General features: G+C 36.3%; 2 protein-coding genes across 2 annotated transcripts; both read right to left on the reverse strand.

Moving 5' to 3' along the window:
• LOC147851030 (pre-mRNA-splicing factor of RES complex protein) lies at positions 1 to 7,346 on the reverse strand. Its single transcript, XM_087335772.1, has 9 exons — positions 7,133 to 7,346; positions 5,696 to 5,833; positions 3,696 to 4,545; positions 3,262 to 3,326; positions 3,068 to 3,132; positions 1,997 to 2,100; positions 1,459 to 1,531; positions 801 to 984; positions 1 to 365 (listed from the first exon to the last, which is right to left on the reverse strand). Exons 1-9 carry the CDS (start codon positions 7,326 to 7,328, stop codon positions 280 to 282), a joined length of 1,761 nt encoding a protein of 586 aa, XP_087191898.1. The 5' UTR covers positions 7,329 to 7,346; the 3' UTR covers positions 1 to 279.
• Positions 7,347 to 11,136: 3,790 nt separating this feature from the next.
• LOC147851031 (uncharacterized) lies at positions 11,137 to 20,463 on the reverse strand. The gene is made up of 7 exons (XM_087335920.1): positions 20,226 to 20,463; positions 14,303 to 14,371; positions 14,094 to 14,195; positions 13,712 to 13,852; positions 13,241 to 13,351; positions 12,460 to 12,603; positions 11,137 to 11,589 (listed from the first exon to the last, which is right to left on the reverse strand). Exons 1-7 carry the CDS (start codon positions 20,439 to 20,441, stop codon positions 11,413 to 11,415), a joined length of 960 nt encoding a protein of 319 aa, XP_087192046.1. The 5' UTR covers positions 20,442 to 20,463; the 3' UTR covers positions 11,137 to 11,412.
• Between the last annotated feature and the right edge of the window lie 1,225 nt (positions 20,464 to 21,688).

Below are 21,688 nucleotides of genomic sequence, written 5' to 3' on the forward strand. Positions count from 1 at the left end.
TTGTATCAAACAAATTTTTAGTATTCCTTATCCCATATAGCTGTCTTACAATTACAAGAAATTTAGGAATACTACTGAAACACAAAAAAAGGAAAATTTTGTGTTTACATTGTAACAAATTTTGTGCTCTCATGACAAAGCTCGATTTGATGCACAACATGTCTGAGAAGGAGAGTGAAACCTTTGAATCTTTTTTGGCATATGGTTTGGAAAATAGACCATTAGTCCTCCCTCTATTGCTCAGCTATATAGTTTGAATTTTTAACAGAACGCAGCTTTTCACATGTCTGCAACAGACCACATATATGCTTCCACTTCGTTTGCCTTCCTCTCGTTCAGCCTTTTATACATATCTCTCTCAAATCCTGAAAAAGGTTAAAAATATGTCAACTGTAATTATGATTTGACATGAACAAATCATATATATAAAGATTCATGTAAGTGCACATAGGATCTTAACACAGGAAAATCATGCATACAGAATATATGCACATTCAAAGTAAGACTGTCATTTAAAACATCTTACATAGGGAAGTCTAATAATCCTACAATTATGCTCAGGCCAACACAAATCGATCAATACATCTACATTTTTTCCTTCACACGATCTATATATTAAAATCTCTCTATTTTACGCTTGATCTAAACAGAAGAGAGGCAGTTTATCTGTGTGATTTCATGAAAAAGATTGCACCTTTAACCTACTGTTTAAAGCAATGATTTAAAAAGGCTTTCCCTAAAATGCAGATAAAAAGTAAAATTAGAAACAAATTGCATATTTATAAGCACTGGATATATACCAGTACTCCGATCGACACCATCCCAGTGACGGCCTGGCCGGATATTATATCGATTTGGTGGAGGAGTGATGCCCCTTTTCAACCAGCTATGACTCGGAACCGACTGAGGGACAATAAATCCCGATTCTTTCATTTTCTCACTTGCTCCCAGATCCACAAGTCCATGTTCACTTGTCGATTTCTTCTGTGGAAACAAAAATAAAATATGTGCTCTTTTACAGATCAATGGGATTCCTAATTTAGAAAAAAAAACAAAATACCCCTAGCTTTTAGGGTAAAAATACACCTAAACCTGGTCACTACCAGACTATCTCTGACTTTTTGGTCATTTACCAGAATATCTCTTATGTTTCCAAAACATATCTTAATACCTCTTAGTACATAATTTACTTACACAGAGGGCTATCATGGATAAAATCTGCAAACTTTGAAATTATCTGGTATATATCCAAGAAATGTTTGAGGCATGTTGCTGGGAAGGGGAATAACTCAACTTTCCAAAAACTCTCCACCAGTAGATATTATAAAATGAGGTCAGGAATTCAACCAGCTTGGTTGCTACCAATGGCAATAGATCTACCCCCAACCCACAATAAAGAGAAAATATTCTCCAAAAAGGAGCATTAGCTAATAGCTGTTTCATTGAATTTTCACAAACCTTGACCAAGTGTGCCATTGGGTCTCCCCATCGAACTTGTTCTTTCAAGTGCTTGTCAAGGTCTGGGTCATCCCTGAAAAAAGAGAAGAAAAAACTTAACCACTGACTATGAAAATACATGTTCCTACATTTAGGCTTTCCCCATGGCCACTGTAATTTACAGGGAGATAAAAATAATAATGAAAAGCCCATTTATCCCAAAATGAAACCAATCAGCACTACAGCTTATTTCTAAATTTTTTGACATGGTACATATTATGATGTCCCATGCAATAGAGCTTTGTATGCGGCCAAGCCTAGAGTTCAGAACCTTGACTAAAACATTCATATGCAAATTTCCAACGAGTAACCTTGACTAAAACAGCCATCCACAAATTTCCAACGAGGAAATCGTCATCATAGTAAAGTTACAAACATCTTATCACTAAGAACTACAGACAGAAACACAAACAGCGCATTCCGATTTTTATTTTGAAAGCACAGATCTTTAACACTTCTAGCATTCACCAAAACAGATCTGTTGTGCAAGTAGATTTACCTTGTCCTCGCAAAGGGTTTTGACTTCTCTGCCTCAATCTCAGAAATTCTGATCTCTGCTTCTCTTTTTTGTGCCAAACCTTTCCCCCATTCCAGTGGCTTCTCCTGAAACAAAATAAAGAATTGTCATCATTGCAACATTCCTGAAAGTTGAAAGTAAAGAAACATGAGCAATATTAAGAACATAATTTCAAGATGACATGATCTCCAAGATAAACTATAAAATAAGGTTAAGACTACACATTTCATCAGTCAACTCAGTACATACTAACCACTGTCTGTACTCATTTTTGGATGGTTCAAGTAACGGCTTTTAAGCTTGGTGGGTGTACATGCAACCTAAAAAAACCTCATCCTGAGAATACAAGTGGGAAAGGAACATTGATGAAAAGAACCTGTTCTTGACGGATGTTTCACATTTCTTAAATCAAAAGATATTTGCAAGAGGTTGCATACTGGTCATGCAACATATATAACTACAAATTTTGATTTGTCAATATCTGCAAGACAAAAAACAAATGGCTATTTTATGGATCATCCTCTATTTTTACATAAGACTGCCCAATGATTGGTGGCGGCATTTTCACATTAACATTCCCCATTGTTTTCCACTGGTGAATGATGTTCATTGCTTTTGTACAGTTCTTTAGGTAAGACAAAGGACAATGAGAGCCATGAGGAACGCCTATTCAATTTTCTAGGATTCTCTAATTTAAGGTTGTCAATATTAGTGCCTTTGGCTTTGTATCGTAGTTGAAAGTTTGAAACATTCTCACATTTTTGAGATTTACTAAATACTGATAGTTTAACAACATACTTCTGAAGGTTTGGATGTCATTCCACATGGATTCACCCTTCAAAAATTGACCCAATATTCACAGAATTTCTATACCCCATTTACTCTATATTAGTTTTTCCATGCTTTGAAATGCAAACAAGAACAAAAAAATATATAAATCTTCAAACACAATATGTTATATAACTCATCACAATAAGATGTCATCTTTTTCCAAGTTTAAATACTTGAAACCTTATCAAATCATAGAAATATTAGAAACTATTCAGCAGATACCTCCTTAGGTGCCTTTTCCTCTTGCTGGAGCTTGAGCAGTTCCTCCACGCTCTCCAAACGTCTTCCTGCATAGTTAAATTTAATATTATGTTACCAGATATAACTTTATGCATTACCAAATATGCATACTTCTTGCTCCACACAGCTTGCTCATTATCCAATAGCAGTACAAATATAATCAAGAAGGTACAAACCATGTTTATCTCGATAAACAGTGTTTGCACGACGCCCGGTAATAGATGCATCTATTTCCTTGAACCTGATAAAGGGAAACTAGTTATGACACCTCTTTTTGGTGAGTAGATACAAACTCAAACAGTGTACACAATTTTGTAAGAATAAGAAATTACACTCTTGTAGTCTTTGTAAAGTCATTGGTACCCTAGCCTAGAGAAAATTTCATGCAAACACATCTAATACAAGTAATATAATGTACATAAACCAACACACTGGATTTCTATTACTTTCCAGATTCTGATGGACAGATTCCATCATGAGGAGATCATGGACTAAGTAAGAAGGAATATTTACAATCATACAAATAATAACATCACCAAAAAGTCTGAAGCAATCAATGTTAAATAGAACCATCGCAGTCAGAATAATTAGACAGTTATCAAGAAGGTACCTTCTAGATTCTTCCTGTTTCTTCATCTCAATTTCTCTGGCCAACTGCCCCCCAGTCCGCAAGCCTGCAGCCGTTCCATCTGCCATAATATCCTTTCTCGAATCATGGCGTGATTTTCTGGGCGGTGACAAGTCATGGGTAACTGTTTTTCCTACAATCCGTGAATCTCCCAATCTTGTTTCTGATGAGATATGTCCCTTTCTCTGAGGAGACAAGTCTAGACGACTAGACTTCCTTGGAGGAGATATATCATCAGATACATCCTTTAAAGTCTTATGTGAAGTTATCTTTCTTCTTGGTGGTGATAAGCTAGGGCTGCCCATTCTTGAAGCTAAAACCCTCTTTCTTGGTGGAGATAAATCTGGGCTACGAGTTCTTCTTAGTGGAGACGATATCTTATCTGAAGATGTGTGCTTCTTTCTAGGAGGTGATAAGTCGGTGGTGGTTTTTCTCCTCAGAGGTGATAAGCTAGAATTATCGATTCTTGAAGCTGAAGTCCTCTTTCTTGGTGGTGATAAATCTGGGCTATCAGCTTTTCTTCTTGGAGGTGACAAGTCAACTCTTGGATGTTGAATCTTCTTCCTAGGTGGAGATAGATCCGGACTTTGCACTTTTGTAGGAGTTGATGAACCCTCGAACTTCTGTCCTGAAGACCTATGTCTTCTAGGAGGTGATAACTCCATATTGCTACCTTTTCTTCTAGGTGGGGATAAATAGTGTGAATCATTGCGGGTTGAAGAAACTTTCCTTCTCGGGGGCGATAAGTCCATACCACCATGCTCACGGTCATGATTTCCTGAATCCTGGGGGGATGTTTCACCTGAGTGAGGCTGCCGTGGAGCGGAGAAATCTGTGAACAGAGGTAACCTCTTATGACACAAGGTATAGGACCAGGAAAACATGATTAGATGCACACCCAGACTCTCAGCAAATTCATATTATACATGCTTGATGCATTCCATTTCTGTTCTATTTGCCAAAGTTAGAAGTTTGCTTCTCCTTTTTTATCATTGTAATTTGAAATTGTATCAAATGTCATCTGGATGCAATTCATTTGGTCTCATGGGTCATTATCCATTTCCATTTCTGTTCTATTTGCCATAGTTAGATATTTCTTTCTCCATTTTTATTTTTGTAATCTGAAATTGTATCAAATCTTATCTAGATGCAATTTATTTGTTGTCATGGGTCATTTCCACATTTTGAACACGTTATGTAACATTTCATTTCATATCGGCTTTGAGAAAAAGAATGCTCCCTTCATTAAAATATCAGTCCAACTTTTGATCTTACTGGATGGAAATAATTTATTAATGTAATTTTCCAGCTAAATTCTTAAAGTTTTTGTGGTAATTTCTCATCATTTCCTATTATTACATGCATGACACTGAAATTTTCTGCGCACTATATTTTCCAAACTGAGCAAGCTTTGACTCTATGTTACGACCACACATGTATCATGCATGAAAAGTATACTTAGCAATAAGTAAATAAATAAACACCATAAATTCCATGGTATTTTGTTGGTTTTATAAACTCACTCAACCTTTTGCACGGTATCATGAACATACACATGTTCATAAGGAATCAATTCGTTGAGCCATCAAATTCTTGTATGGCCATATGATCAGACATTGTTTGGGGAACTATTGTCTATACATATAGACCAACGATATCATGGTTGTAGAAAGGACTAGCTACCCTCATGTAAGCTCCTCCTTCCTCTTCCTCTCCTCTCAATTCTACCATGAGTAGAAGTGGTGAGGATCCTTGCTAATACTGACTCCCTAAGGTCATGGATTTACTCACAACGCCCTCAAGAACAAAAAGCTGAACAAGTTCCTTGAAATGAGCTTGTATTTATACAGAAATTCTAACCTTGTTCATAGACTCCTAATACTTACGAAAAGAAAAGTAAAAAGCTCAAAATCATTGTCTCCCTTCGCTTATATGCATATCTCCTAGAAGAGACAAAAGGGAAAGAAAAGCTCCATAAGTACCTTGTTCTGTGGTAGTATTTACTGAAACCCACCCACTTCCATCATCTGCTGTTGAGATATATGGGCGATGCATTTTCAGAGCCTCCATCCTTTGCATTCTCTTCACTTCCACATCCTTGATGACTAAGGGCGCATCATCTTCAACACAAAATGAAGGCACAAAACATGAAGAAATATGATGGGAAAGATGGAAGAGAGAACCCAAACAAACAGGAAGGGAAAAAATAAAACATAATAGGAAAAAAATGAAAACAGAAAGAAAGAAATATTAATGTCTTTCAAGCACACAAGCACATTTAAGGAAAACAATGAAAAGAGAGAAGACTCATAGAAATCTGAAGGAAAATAAATAAAGGGCCACATGAACCACAGAATATGAAGGGAAAAAGAAAAGATATATTAATGTCTCTAAAAGACCAAAATGTCCTTGAGACCTGACAAAGGTTAAGATTGTTTATGTTAACCGGTGAATGTGAGTAAAGGAGGGAATGCCAGCTTCCTAAACCAAATGGCTTGAAATGTAATTATGAACAACCTCAACAATGAGATTCTGTACATGATTATTGGAATTGAAATTGATGTCCTCTGAAAATATACATGCTGAGGTGATAAAATAAGGAAAGCCTGGAGGAACAACGAGGGTGCCTCTGATGATGTGTGATGATGGTTTTTCATCTTGTAAAGATATACATGTCAGAATGGCAGTTCCAGTTGGCCACAGCAAAGCCCACGACAAAAATAAATTATTCTAGTTATCATGACTCCCAAGTCAAGAATCAATTTTGGCCAGGATATTTGCTTCTACATTATGAACTTCTAAACTATGAGAAGTGTCCTAGTAGTATTCGTGGGAAAGAAATCTATTAAATCTCACTACTTAGGTGGCTCAGAGAGTTCCGAACTCTCCCTCGAGGGGCTTTTTCTATGTCTCTTTCTCTATAGAAAAAAGAGCATAAAGCATATTTGCTCATTGTACTCCATTACTCTATAGGGAGGTCCAAATCCTTCTGCAAAGGGACAATGATATACATAATGTTCCTTAGATTCAATTTCTTGGATCACAAAGCTGGTGGTGCATATCACCTAATGTCTATCCTCAGTTGAGGAGATGATGACCGGGCATGCCTATTGTTGTGTTTTGTGAAAGCCTATAACATGTGCGTCTCCCTGTACTTGTCTAGAGTAATGAAACCATTTGGCTTCATTATCAAGGAAAAACAAATGAAATGCAAAGCTGAAACTAAGCTGAAAACATGAAATGTAAAGGAATGAAACCGGAGAAGAGTCGATAACATGAAGAAAAACAAATGGAAAAATAGATATGAAGGGAAATAGATGAAAATTGGAGATAAAAAGAAGAAAATGAAATACGAAGGAAATAAAAGGAAATTCAAGAAGAACCAATAAGATGAAGAAGAATAAATGATGTCGACCTACCTTGTTCTTCTTCAGATTCAGAGCTTTCTTCTTTCAATTCCTTTTGCCATACAGGATCTGCATCCACGAGTCTAATAGAAGAAGAGACAGGGTTTGGAGGCCTCTTGATCTTCTTCTTCTTCTTCTTCTTCGAATTGGCGGTTGTGTCGGCGTCGCTCGTATATCGCTTCAGATACTCTTGCATAGAGGACGCCATAGCTCGATTCTCTGCAGACACTCCTCCCGCAAAAATACATTAAACGAACGCACAGACACAAAGTGAGAATTTCTGCGTTTTGAAAATTCTCAAAAATACCCTCATTGTAGGATTCTTCATGCTTTTGGTTTTTGACAAATTCCAATAGATACCCTTTTGGCCAGCTAATCGATTGGAACTCTTCCTGATTACTGTCACAATCGGTAACGGTTCGGTTTGAACCGAACCGAAGCAACATATCAACCCAAATTAATGGTGTTACCCCAACATATTCCTCGATCATTGTGCACAAAAGGTGGGTTGTGCAAACGTGCAAGCAAGGAGATGAGTGCAGGAGCATGAAATGAACTAGAGGGGACAAATAGAGTTAGAGATGATAGATGAGAGGATGAGTAGATGGGCAAATGCAATCAAATAAGAGACGATGAAGGATCACACAAGATGAGAAAACTTTAGGCAATACTTATGGAGATGTAGATGAATGGACAAGTGAAGGTGTGGGTGAACAAGAGATTCGATGCGATTGGGAAGATGCAAATGGGTTCAAATGAGGAAAGTTGAAAACGGCGATTGCCCTAAGTGTAGACATGAGCTTGAGGTGAGACACAAAAGCAATGTATAGGAAACAAGAGAAACTAGGTGAAGTGATGAGATAAACAATAGAACACCATAATAACAAGAAAATAAATCGATGTTCCCACGACTACCATTTATCTTAAGATCAATGTGTGGGGAACTCTTTCTTATACATACAAATTGCAGTGCATTAACTATGGATGCAACCTCTCAAGACTTTACAACTTGAATAGTGCCAAGACTCTACAATCTCACAATAGACTTTCCAATATAATACGACCTCTAAAACTACTTCAAACAATAAAAGCTTGCAAACCTTCATAACTTTATAATCGTCTACCCTTTCAAATCCACAAGATGCCCAAATTGAAACCTATATTTTAAAGCCATGCCATATGCAACTTGCTTGACATTGTGCACCAAAAGAACCCTTTCACATGCTATGTAGTATGGACAATAAGATTGTTATGATGCATCCAAGACATGGCTCTTGAATTGAATTTCCCTAAAGGGACCAACACGACCCATATGTTGGAATGTTGCATTTCCAAGGGTTGATATGAAGCCCTAAGGGATCATCTCCCTCATTGTGTGCTAAGTAAGGGATTGGGGAGATCACTCTGAAATGGCAAAGAGCACAACATACTTCAACACATAAAAGTACTCACCTTTTAACTCCATGCAACCATGGAAGGCTCATAATATCATTAGGTTAAACTCCCAACACTAAATAAGAAATATATTTCCTTTTTAAAACGACAATTACTAAATAAGAAACATGTGAAGTGTTCCAATTAAAAATAATTACTAAGTAAAAAACATGTATACCTCAATTAATTGGTGTGGAATAGCTACACGGAGAAAAGTGGATCTTAGTGAATGCAAAGGGAAGAGATTCAAAGGCAAAAGGTGGCCCCAAACTCAAGGTGCCAAAGACCCATTTTACATGAGAGCTCTTGGCATTTTATACAAGTTGGAAACCTTTGATGGTACCTTTCACATTACAAACCCATTAGCTATTAACCTTTTCACCTAATAAAGGGTTGTTTCCCACAAATTATAACATGATAATTATAACAAATTATATACATTGGACCTATGACCAATATTTTAGTTTTGTAAATATTACATCTCATGGGATTCTTAAAACCAATGAATATAACAATATTTCCCATTAACAACACATTCTATACATTGATTAATGCAACATGTAAGAGATACCTTCACTATTAACCAAGCTTTGTATACATTCAAACTCAAACTTAAGACTTCATTCAAATGTAGGAGCCATGAGGATGTGGGTACTCATGTTAGTAGAAAATTGCTATATTATTTATACTCCATCAATTGCCACTTGACCAATCTCAAATTTCATTCATAAGAGTGCCCTAAGTGTTGATCCATGATAATTGTGGACCATTTAAAGGACTGAGCACTATTGACAACATGCCACCATGAAGATTGAAACCCCCCATAGTAGATGATCTTTTCTAGAAAATAACATATTATCCCCACCCAAGCTTGAGAACACACATACCTTTTATGAGGTTAAATCATCGAGAAACCATATGTGTTGGGTTAAGGTATCCCTGGATTTGACCTAATCCCTTAAGTCTTAAAAGATCCCAAAATATTATAACAAAGAATGCAAAAAATGACTTGGGCTTGGAGGGTTCAAGCTAGGCTAGCACAATTAGCCTTCCCTCTAGTGTCTCTTATCTACATCAATTGAACAACAAAAGCCAACACACGGTTGGGAGTTTACAAAAGTACTCTACATACGTGCATGCAACTCCCTCTACACACATGTAGGCTCCATTTACACTCACCTAGGGCAACTAGGTGTGAACTTTTGCCAATAAATCCATTGTCATGGTAAATCCTTGTTTCCATCAAGTATATATGATGGGTCTCATGTTTGATTCTTCTTAATCACCTCCATCTTTGTTCTTCACGATGAGGCTCCATTGTCTTTGACCTTCATTTCTTCTCTATAGTATATATGATCCTCCTAGTTTGTCAACATCACGTGGTCTTCACCCAAAGCAAACCGAATCGGCAAATGTGATTATCACCTAACTTTTAGAGTTTTCATTAAATTGTTAGTTCTTTTTTAAAACTATGATTGTCATTTCCTTGCATCTCTCTAGATCCACTTAATCCTTTATCAAAATCCTCCACGATCTTATGATGTTGTGCTTTTGTCTCCGATGATCTATTAGTTGATTCTTCGTCATTCTAAAAGCCTCCATTGATTGGTCCTGACTCTTGACAAATGAACCAACCTGACAACTTTGCATAACTCGACTCTTGTCCTTTAGTCAATGTACTCATACCTCAAGGTGGAGGCCTTCAACATTTCATTCGACAACTTTGTGAGCTTTACCCTTTGTATCTTGCTATCCTTCAACAAGTGCCCAAGCATCTCATCTTCATAGAAGACAACACCATTGCTCTAGATTACAATTCATGTCACTACATCAACATTCAATAGTTGAGTTTGGCATTGCACTAGAGAAAAACAAATTTTCTTGACTCACAATCCAATTTTTGGCACAACTCTTTAAGCACTACTATTGTGATTGTGTTACAAGGTGAACCTATCTATTAACTACATAACAAAATATGAAGACAAATACTAATCTATCTCTTTGATTGTTGGCTTGGTGGTTCAAGACCTAAGTGTGTAGAGGGGGTGGAAGCTACTTGTGTTATTTTATGATCGATGACAACGCTGACTAAACGAGAATGTAAACTCTTAAGCACGAATAAAAAGAAACTCTAGGAGAAATAGGCATACCATTTTGTTCCACTTCATAAGACCTTTTAGGTAGAGGCAAACATTGTAAGTCTCATGGTTTCCTTGGTAACAACAAATATAGTTCTAAGACATCCCATGCCTCATGAATAATAATACTAGATTTATTGTGTCATATAACCCATTTAATTCAATAATTGGATTAATTAAGTTGTGATGATAAGTTATTAATCAGGACAACCAGATTTAAGTTTGGAGAATATTCCCACTTTGTTGTATATCAGAATGATCAATGTTTGATAAAGTTTTCCAGGTTTCACGCGTATCATGATTGTCAATCTCTTGTCAGCACATGTGTCTTTACATTCTACCTCATTTTCTTCATCCGGTAGATTTCATTGGCATAAGATCATGGCCTTCATTCAGATGATGGAGTTTTTCATCTTCAAAGTAAATAAACATATTATGGAAGAATTAAAGAAATATGGGATATATGAAACTCGATCGATCATGAAATATAGTACATCTAGTTTATATACATTTATATATATAAAAAATAGATGCTCACTAGACAAATATGCCATCTTTGTTTACATGCATCATTGGAGCTATTCTTGTTCCTTTAACAATTTTTTTTTTTTAGGGTTTAGGGTTTATGATGAGTATTTGCATTGATAGCTAACCAATGGTATAGCATAATCAAAATGGCAAAAAACATTCATTCAGACGTGAAGTCTATACCTCCATCACTTACCCCTTCAAAGAGTCTTGATTGAATTTTAGTTCTCCAAGAAGCCTCTCAAACCATCCCTGGCTAGCTTTTGAACCCAATCTGCTTTTCAATACATCTTGAAGCCTTTTATAGGAAGGTTTCTCTTCCTCAACGGCAATACAATCACTGGCCCCATTTGAATCAATTACAAACACCTGACAGATCCAACATTTACAATTATCGACATTTTCCTCACAATTATATTTATACCACACAATTGAAACTTAAGAATTGAACTTCAACTGCATGATTTGATCTCATATGTCATGCTCAGCCCTTGAAAACAAGCTAAAAGGAATTTCTACTGATATTAGTAATCTATTTAAAATTGATCATTATAAGCAGGCCTTTGTTGAATGGGACAAGATATTTCTACTTTTTAAAAAACGTAATGACAAAACAAGCTACGGTAAAAGAAGAAAGAACATGGTACAAAATACAATAGTCGAGATCAACTCGGGCTGGGAATGACTCGTGAGTGGGCATCAAACCTGTGCCAGAGCAAGTGACGCAAAAAAGACGGGAGACTGGTAGCCATAGCATTAGGTGGAATAAGATATAGTTGCACATTAACTTATGAGTATCCGTACATAATTGTGCATATCCGGTAAAATAAATAAGTAGTTGTGTAGTTATATACACAAATAAGAAAGATCATATGAAGGGCGTTGGGATAAGATGACAGATCATATGAAGAATGTAGTTACAAGCATGAGCATAGCAATGATGTATTAACCCGAATTAATCTTATAATAGATGGATTATTATCGATGTATTTGTGCCATGAAGTGTGCTAATTAAGCAACACAGTCTGTCATAAAATTTCTTACAATATCTGACATGTATCCATAAGTATTTCTAATTCTTTTTTCAGCTTTTACCAGAATACCCCTCTGCAGTTAAGAGAGACTTTTTGTTGACTACCATCATAACTAGCATCACTGATTGCTAATGGCAAGCAAAGAACTAAGGATAATTCATTTGAGTTGTAAGAAACATATGTGTGTAAATTAAGTTAAACTTGCCTGCCACCTTCCTGGATAGCATTTCAATAGTCTCACATCCTCCCCCATGATTCTCATTTGTTTCAAGTAGTACACCGTAGAAAAACTCGCAAGAAATTCCTCCCTTACTTTTCGTTGTTCTCCAAATCCAAAATCAGAGATAACCTGACATGACCCAGGTTGAAGTTCGTTTTATTAATTTCAGCCATCATCAAAAAAGCAAAGTATGCATAAGTATATTTCTTCTTTTGTTCTAAAAATTAGCTCAAGAAGTTTATTGTGATTACTTGACCAATTGTAGCATTTACACAAGGTCTATGTTTTTGTTTCTGCATTTGTAGGTCTAAGGATAAGGGAGGATAATATTACAGCCCTAGCCATCACAGTTAATCACAGTTTGATGTCCTATTCCTCGAGCATCTCTGTCATATAATAAAGCTAGATGTACCTTTCCTATTCTCCCCGACCATGTATTGAATGACTGATGGAAGAGCATGTACCAAAAATCCTATAAAAGACTCACCTTTATAAAAGTTCAGGGTTCCACAATTAATAAAAAATACTATATTACTGTTTTCTGTCTCCCCTCATTGCTCTTTTTTAATTACCCCACCCCCTTGGGGGGATGGATAAACCTCTGACAAACAAAGCATTTTGTATCGAAATCTATCCCATGGATGAATATAGCTATCCTCATTCATTCATTCAACATTATCATCATATGACTATTAGAAAATAAGGATTCCTAAGGAGTTAGCATGAAAAACAAGAATTAAAAATACCAAAAAATGATGGATTGTACCTGTCCAGATTGCCATTGTGCATTTACCAATAGCAGCAATCTATCTTTGACATCTGCCAATTCCTTCACTTTCTCTAAACTTTCAGCATTTGGGAACAAAACTAATACAACCTGGCAAACACAAAGGGGTGATCACATATAATAAAATGGTCATAAAGGACAACTTCTCCATGTTTGCAATTGAAATGAAACTTTTGTATCATAAAGAAACTATTACAAACATCTCACTGTTAACCAACACAATCTATCATAATATATATATACACACACACATGTGTGTGCATTCACACATATATGCATTTTGAAAGGTGGTACTAATCCAGTATCTTCTTAGATTAAACTCAAAATTTTCTTTTATTCAAGGTAAGAAATGTGTGGAAACTCTATCTAAATTTTATAAATCTTTAGGCCCAAACCTCTGGCATTCATCCTAAATGGTGATTTTATGCATTTGTGAGAAGAGAGAGATACCCTGTCTGATTCCCAAACTCCAACTGCATCGCCATCGTCAATGATATATGTCTTAAAACTGTCTTCGGGTGTTTGAGTGAGACCTTTCAATAAGCTTGAGACAACTGGTGTTGCAGCTTTGAACTGCTGTTGTATCCCACCCTAAAGATTGAAATAAAATTAAAATTAAAAATCCAAACCAACACATTAAGGGGTTTCCAAAACTTTACCAGAATACCCGTCTGCAGTGATAGATCTTGAACCACAGAGTACTGGTGAGTTTTTGAAAGGATATGGATATTCAGGGAAATCACCAAAACAAGCTAGGGGTATTTTGATGTTTTTCTATCAAGCATAATGTCTCTGGACCTGTGATAAAGATCTGCTTCTCTCACACACATACCGGCCAATCATCGAGGTCTGTAGCACCGATTAATGGCAGTAGAATCTCTAGTTGAAGTCTTGTCAGTTCATCTTTCCAAGCTTGGTTGCATGCACGCATTGCCTATAAACCATCCATATAGAAATTTAAACTCACATCATGATAGAAATACTGTTACTCACTACAAGATCTGTACATTTTTCTAGTATCTTTTTTATTCAAGGGATAACCTGGTCTATGCTCTCCTCGACTGTTGAGGGTACTGAAACTCGCCGATTGTTCCCAACAGTATTTGTAGGCTGATGAAATACACATGGCAGGGTCGTGATTTATTCAAGCAGCCAGAGTTCACATTGATTTAAATAACAAGAGCTAATTCCTTCAGAAGAGCATTTTTTACAGATTCACTAAGTTTCCTTACTGCAGTTTTCAAATTCAAATATATAAATATACAATCCTGTAGCACTAAAGCCAATGCTTTGCAACTTGCAATTGTGGGTTCAAGTCTCAAGGAATGGGGTTTTGATGTTGGGTTCACAATAGAAACTCTTCATAATCTTAGTTTGAGATCATGCACTCTTAACAGCTGGCTCCTAGAAAAGACAGCTTTACAGACATTCATATTGACACATTTCCCCACAATACAAAAAGTAAAAATCATAGCATAGATTCAATTGCTATATATTCAGTGACACAATTCCGTGTCAGTGTACAGTGTCTCCTAAAAATTTGTTCCCGTTGAAAATCCACTTCTTTGATGCAATGTGGCAGTTGTTTGCTCAATGTTGGTTCAACAATTCTGTATGTAAAACATTTGCTGAATGCTGGGTGTATATATATATGGTAGGTGGCCTCAAGAATTTAGCGGCCCATGTTTTCACAAAACAATTTCAGATTTCTTTTCCTTTTTCAATAAGATGCTTTATTGACCTTTTGATGGCTGCTTTTGGCATTTGGTATCTGCAGCTGATATCTTTGACAATCTCAAACTTGAAGACTGATTTCAATCTCTCTTCACACTTTCATCAACGTAGCAAGTCTTTATGGTCTCATTACTCTAGCTGGCCAACTAAAGCTGAACACAGCTTTAGTTTGTCAATGGTCACCACTTTTGCCAACATATATACTGGATTTTGGCTCCCTGGTTCTTCACCATTATTAACACTTCATCTTCCAACAAAGACCTGACGAAGTGATAATGAAGTCCAACTCAGTTAACAAAGCTTGAATCTATATCATCGCTTTACTAGCTTCAGTTCCTGGTACATATTCTGCCTTTGTAGTGGATAAAAGAGCAGTCTTTTGTGGTTCCAACAGTGAATGCATAGCTGATTGTGCTTCTTCTGAGATTGACTCACCTCCAAACCCTGTATCTACATATACTTGTAATTTTACTTCTTTTACTTGGTTATATTAATTTTGGTTTGCTGTTCTCAAAGATGAGACAGCATTTTAAGATGTAATCTCTTGTTTGGCCTTATAGGCCATTTTGGCCGCCTAAAAGACATTCACATTTCTTTCTTTCTTTGCCAAAATACCAATACTTCTCCATGGTGCCTCATAGATACCACAAAATCCTTATGACTGCTTCCCAATGAGTTTTATCTCATTGGGAGGCAGACAGATCTAATCCAATCTAATCGTCAATTTGACATAAACCTGCTAACAACTACCACTGCATGGTCATTGTCTGTCCTTATACAGACCGTTGCATACATCAAAATTCCAATAGCTGAGGCATAAGGAACCTTAAATAACGTGCCAATGGTGTGCTGACTGGCTCGCTTGGCGTCACCCATGTTGAGTCCTTGCAAAACATGGTTAATGAACTCTGCAAAACATGGTTGATGTACCCCCTCTTTGCTTATCTCATGTGATCCCTTTTTCTGAACCCATTTCCTTCATGTAAAATTGTCTTGACAACTCTGCTTCAAGCTCCAGGCCTCATTTATTTGAATCAGCTACTAACATATCGTTACATGAAGTAGCAAAATACATAACTCAAAATATATCCTGGGAAGTAACAGCAATGACAGGATTGCACCTCTGGAAACTTTCCATGTCAAACTTTCTGTACCATGTTATCTAGAGTTTTTCTTGTACCATGTTGAACTTTCTGTACCATGCGCATAAACTGAAAAAAAAATTCTTGAGTTTGCATACCATGTTTTGTTCCCTGTTAAACATTTTAATTGGTGCATATATATTTTCTCTTCTAAGTCTCTATGAAGAAATGTAGTCTTTACATCCAATTGCCCAAGATAAAGCTCTTCACTAGCAACATATACTCAACCCGGCCCTAATAGTATTGAGTTTCAGAGCTGGTGCTAAAATTTCGGTATGATCAACTCCTTCCTTCTGTTGGAAGCCTTGGACAACTAGTCAGGCTTTGTATCTCTTGGAACTATCACGCTTCTACTTCACTTGGTACACCAATTTGTTGTATCCTTGGTAGGCCATCTTCCTACCAAGAGATGTTGTAGGGCAGATCCCCATGCTCTTCCAGTATCCAGTTTGATACTATCAATTCAGATCACTCTATTGTTTTTCACTTTGGTAATGTTTAGATGGGTGCCTTTTAGCATACCAACCGTAAACCCATAAACGCCAAGCTTGAGTATCTTACATTTAGGGAGCTCTTAAAGCTATTGGATACCAGTCACTGATTCGAATAATGCATCAGTGATTATTAGGGCTGCTCCAATCTTCACCTGAATTATATCATGGGGCACCGATGCTTTGCTCCTTTTCATGCAGGCAAGCATTGATACTAAAGTTCTCAAAATCTTTCCAATTATTTGCCTTGTGAAGACTCGATCCTAAGGTTTCTATTCCATGAGAAGAGTCAGTTTGACAGGTGTATCATATAGCCACAATTTGCTCTTGGAATTGTATGAGTGCACATTGTCCTTCATGGGCACCAACGGCTTCATATCCACGAGAAAGTCAAACGCGAGCAACCTTTCATACGTTGAACTGAGGCCTTGTGAATGTTGCTCCTAGGTATGGGTAGGATTGTGTCTATGCTATCTTTCCTCTCCCAAGAAAATTTCTGCTTCTGATCTCGCTACTCTCATGCTTCAATGGTGTTAAACACCTTCCTTTTAGCTTTACTTAGTTTTACTAACAAACCTTTGTTCGTACAAAATGATTTGAAGGTGTTTAGATGTCTTTGTAGTTCCTCCAAAATTTAGGGTAACAAATAGAGGGAGAGCTTAGAGACGAAAAAATTTGGCAAACATTTAATGAGGAAAATAAGAGTGATTCTTCAGTAGTATTCAGGATAGGAGTTGTACACAGTGTAACTCCTTTGATAAAAAGGTCTGCAATTGATCTGGAGACATAGGCAAATTCAGCCGAAGTCCGTTATCAAGTGAGTGGTGTAATTATTCAGCTTTTCTTTTGCATTCTCATTAATTTGGTCTTTAAGAAAGTGAACCATCTCCAATATATCCACATGTACAAATAACATGAGTCAAACCAAGTTTCTGTAGAAAAATCAGGGATCTAGACTAACTCTCATACAGCAAGATCACTTAGAAGACTTAAGAGAATATCAGTAGATTAGGGAAAAACGAGCACACTTATTACAAAGATGTAGAATCTGATTTATATAACCAGTTTCTACAGGACTTATAGACCCAAAGTTACTATATTAGGTTCACACGATTATAGCTATATTCACACCTAACAACTACCTAACTAGGTTCAAACTATTCTAAGTGTGTTCACACCCAACAGTTACTTAACTGGGTTCACACTATTATAACAATGTTCACACCAAAGCTTTCATAGGATACACGTTAAGTGTAACAGTTTCACAATAAAAACCAAAAGGGCATACATCAAATTAATTGTGTTGAGAATCAAGCTCAACTCGTGTGAACATGTGCTTATGAAGAAAAGCACAATGTGTGAAAAAGTGCATAAGCACACTTTATTGTAATCCATGTAGTTGTCAAGTGTAAATGTGGTCAAAGAATATAAGATATTCTTATGATAGAATCGTACTTCAGCAGATATCTTGATTAGATTCCACCAACCACATTTAATGTGGCAGACCCTTGAGGACTTGTATATAAAACCCCCTTGGCCCATTGTGTTTCGTTGATGATCTTTAGTTGATTAATATAGTTTTCTCTTCGGTGCATAAGTTGTCATCCCTCTATTGTGTATTTTATTTTTTCTGGTTATTTTCTCTAATTCCTTCTCTTGCTCACACACCCACTCTCACACTTCCGCATACCCCAACTCTACAAGAGTTAGATTCTTTACAAATTGCAATCCAAAAACATCTTTGAATTTGTGCAAGCCTCCATCCTAATTCTTCTTCTTATCCTCCTCTGTAAATTCAATATGAAATCTCTCACAACCCACTGAAACCCATGTAATCCTTTTCTTAACTCTCAGTTTCATAGGCTATATTGGCCTTTGCAGATGATAATAGATCTTTACCATCAGGAGCAAGATGATTATGCATTGGAGCTGGCTGTTGCAGATGAATAGAGAGACAATAGTTTTTAAAAGAGAGCATTGTGCCCGTGGCCTCTTATTATTCAGTCCATGTATAAAAGGTTGCAGGGCAAACTGTTCTGAATTTTTTACCTGAAGCCCTTTATTTTAGTTTTATCTATATCATATTTGGGTTCATGAAAGTGTGATTTCAAGTGAAAATGCTAATAAAAAGAAAGAGTTTTAGAACGCATTTATCTGGTAGTGTGGATTCATACTTGTATTTGTCTATTATCTACTTATCAATTAGTTAATTCTTTTCTTCATTACACTTATCTCACACATTTACCCATTTATGCACACTTAAAAACATTATCAACTAAAAGGATCAGCGCCTTGTATGTCATGAAGGTTACCAAAACACCATGAAAGATAGTGATATGGAATGACCTATACATTCACCAGACTATTGTGACGACTGGTATCCTTATCCAAAAAGCTCCTGGTTGGCAATGTGTTTTTATTCTTGTTCATAGGTCATATAATGTCATGATCTTTGTGTTCTGTAGTACTTCTCAAAGGAATTTTCTTTGCTTGGATTGGCCAACCGAGCAAAGAGGGAACGAAAGGAGATGAAAGGAGAAAATATGGCAAATTAGGTTGGGATGGTTCCATGGCCCAAGGAAAGAGAATGGCACCCTTCGCTTACACCATTTCTCAAAAACAGTTGAATAAATGCTTCATGCGTGGATGACTCCCTCACTTGGATCTCCGATTATAATCTTGTGCTTCACAATTTCCCTTTGCATAATGTATCAATGGGAAGGTTTCCATGATATAATGGTTACTTCTAATATGTATAAATATGCTCATTCAATCAGAACATGAGGGGTCATCATCATTGGATGACTTCCTCGCTTGGATCTTTGGTCACCATCTGTATAAATAGTACAGGAACACTTCACAAGTATTTCTTATTGTGCTTTTGGCTTTGAGAACACATAGCTATGTTACTTCATTTGGACAAAGACACTCGCTTTGTATGTGTTTTAAAACACTTCAATGCTTCATTACCATCAGCAAACCGCCAGAATTACACCGGTCTATATAATTCATCAATTTATTTATATACCTATTCACAGCAGTATATCAATTTATGAATTCCTCAATCCATCCATGTATTTAGTTAGTTATCTATCTATCCATCTGTGTATTTAGTAATTTATCTAAATATCCCTTCATGGATTTAGTTATTTATATTAATATATATGCCCATCAATTAATCTATCAAACCTCAATGGTGCTCAGTCCTAGCAAAATGATCCAACTTTTTCTAAACTCCATTTAATCCTTCACATCAACAGACTTCAGAATGACAAATTCCTCTGTTCCTATTCTCTATCTCTCTACATACATACATATTTATGTATATATATATATATATATATAGATAGATAGATAGATAGATAGATAGATAGATAGATATATCCCAATGGTGCTCGGAATATATATACATGCTATTATACTCTCTCTCTCTCTCTCTCTCTCTATAGATATAGATATATATATATATATATATATATACATAAAAGAAAAAACATGCTAAAAAGTAAAATGAAATAGATGCGAAAAGAATTCTTCTGAATCGTTAACACTAGAAAACCTCGTAATGAATTGAGAATAGCTAAACAAAAGCACAACCTGAGCAATGTCGTCTGTGGAAGCGCATAGAGGCAGAAGGAGGTATTTTGTGGTTCTAGAGAGGCCATTGCTTCCATATCTGAGCTTGTTCAGCAACAATGACGATGATGGTGAAGAAGAAGAAGAAGAAACCTGATTGCTGTTGTTGTTCTTGTGATGAAGAGAAGAAGAAAGTTGGAATGGTACAGAAGCTATGGAGGAGATACTCATACTCATGGCTATGTTCCCAAACACAACACACACAAATAAAGCACAAAAAGTGTTGTGTATATCATCATATATGTATGTTGTATGTATATAGTATGTACTACGAACCATACGTGCATTCGCATTCTCGAATGATTCAATCATTCGCGTTAGTAAAACACCCTCAACGAATGATAAATACCATACTTTTGGATTAACTATTTATTATGAGGTAAGTAAAAGCCTAAAAAATAAAAAATGGAAAAAAACATTTAAAAAAATGGGAAAAAATAAACACACACACACAAGAATGTTTGAATAACATTCTCATTCTTTTTCCAACGAATGTTATGCTAGACGAACACGAATTTTACGTACTATAAATACATACTTCATAAACCATATCAATATGTACTACAAATACATACGTACTATAATATAACCTTCACTTCTTTCTTAAATATAAATACATACTTCATAAACCATATCAATATGTATATACATAACCCGGTCCTTCTAATCCTGTAAACCTAACTCGGCCTGAGCACCTAACCCAATCCTTCTGACCTAACCCGGGCACAACTGTGTCGCTTCCAAAACCCCGCAGTCTAACTTCCCCCCCCCCCCCCCCCCTATTTTTGGATATTTGAAACCTGTTATGTTTGCGCTTGACCAGTTGCACCTCCACCTGGTAAGTATGTACTTTCTTCTTTTGCTCATCTGTATTTATCTCTGTTTCATGATTTAGGAAAGATATGTTGAGTCTTGTATTGAGATTTACAACTTCATTTTTATCAGTATGTTGTGTATGCAAAAGGATTGTTATAAACCCTAAAATTGTATGCTTCGTCTGTCGGTGGAGATTTTGGTGGAGATTTTGACGCTTCTTCTTCTCCTTCTTTGTTTTCTTTGTTTTCTTCGTCTTCAGATCTCCATACCTTGCCGCTCTTCCATGTTTAATCCATCTTCCTTGTCAAGGTCCTCTTTTGATGTAAAGGTAGAAAAAGATGCACACCATTGTTTGATTGATGCAAAGCTAGAAAGAGTCACGATACCTAAATATTTGTTCTTCTCTGGCAGAAGTTTAATGTCCTCTGAACTAGTTTGTAGCTTTGTAGGTAAATTTTTTAGCTATTGAAAGTGATGGCGAATAATTTATGAGTAGATATTTCTCAACCAAATTTCATAGATGGTTGCTTGATCTTTAAAATTCCTTGATGTTGATGGAGATTGGGGTGAAAGAAAACCTAACGAGGAGGGGTACTATTCAATTCATT

Source organism: Azolla caroliniana, unplaced genomic scaffold (assembly GCF_043228905.1).
Source record: "Azolla caroliniana isolate FFs.n. ecotype wild unplaced genomic scaffold, voAzoCaro1.0.p SCAF_20, whole genome shotgun sequence".
Classification (NCBI taxonomy): domain Eukaryota; kingdom Viridiplantae; phylum Streptophyta; class Polypodiopsida; order Salviniales; family Salviniaceae; genus Azolla; species Azolla caroliniana.

Excerpts from the sequence above, each read along its gene's own strand:
- LOC147851030 (XM_087335772.1), bottom strand. The coding sequence starts at position 7,328 with ATGGCGTCCTCTATGCAAGAGTATCTGAAGCGATATACGAGCGACGCC. Across the intron at positions 3,133-3,261 it reads TGTTTATCGAGATAAACATG|GAAGACGTTTGGAGAGCGTG; the intron begins GTTTGTACCTTC and ends TTAACTATGCAG. Across the intron at positions 1,532-1,996 it reads AAACCCTTTGCGAGGACAAG|GGATGACCCAGACCTTGACA; the intron begins GTAAATCTACTT and ends CTCTTTTTTCAG.
- LOC147851031 (XM_087335920.1), bottom strand. The coding sequence starts at position 20,441 with ATGAGTATGAGTATCTCCTCCATAGCTTCTGTACCATTCCAACTTTCT. Across the intron at positions 13,853-14,093 it reads CAGACCTCGATGATTGGCCG|GGTGGGATACAACAGCAGTT; the intron begins GTATGTGTGTGA and ends TTCAATCTTTAG. Across the intron at positions 13,352-13,711 it reads GAGTTTGGGAATCAGACAGG|GTTGTATTAGTTTTGTTCCC; the intron begins GTATCTCTCTCT and ends TGTGTTTGCCAG.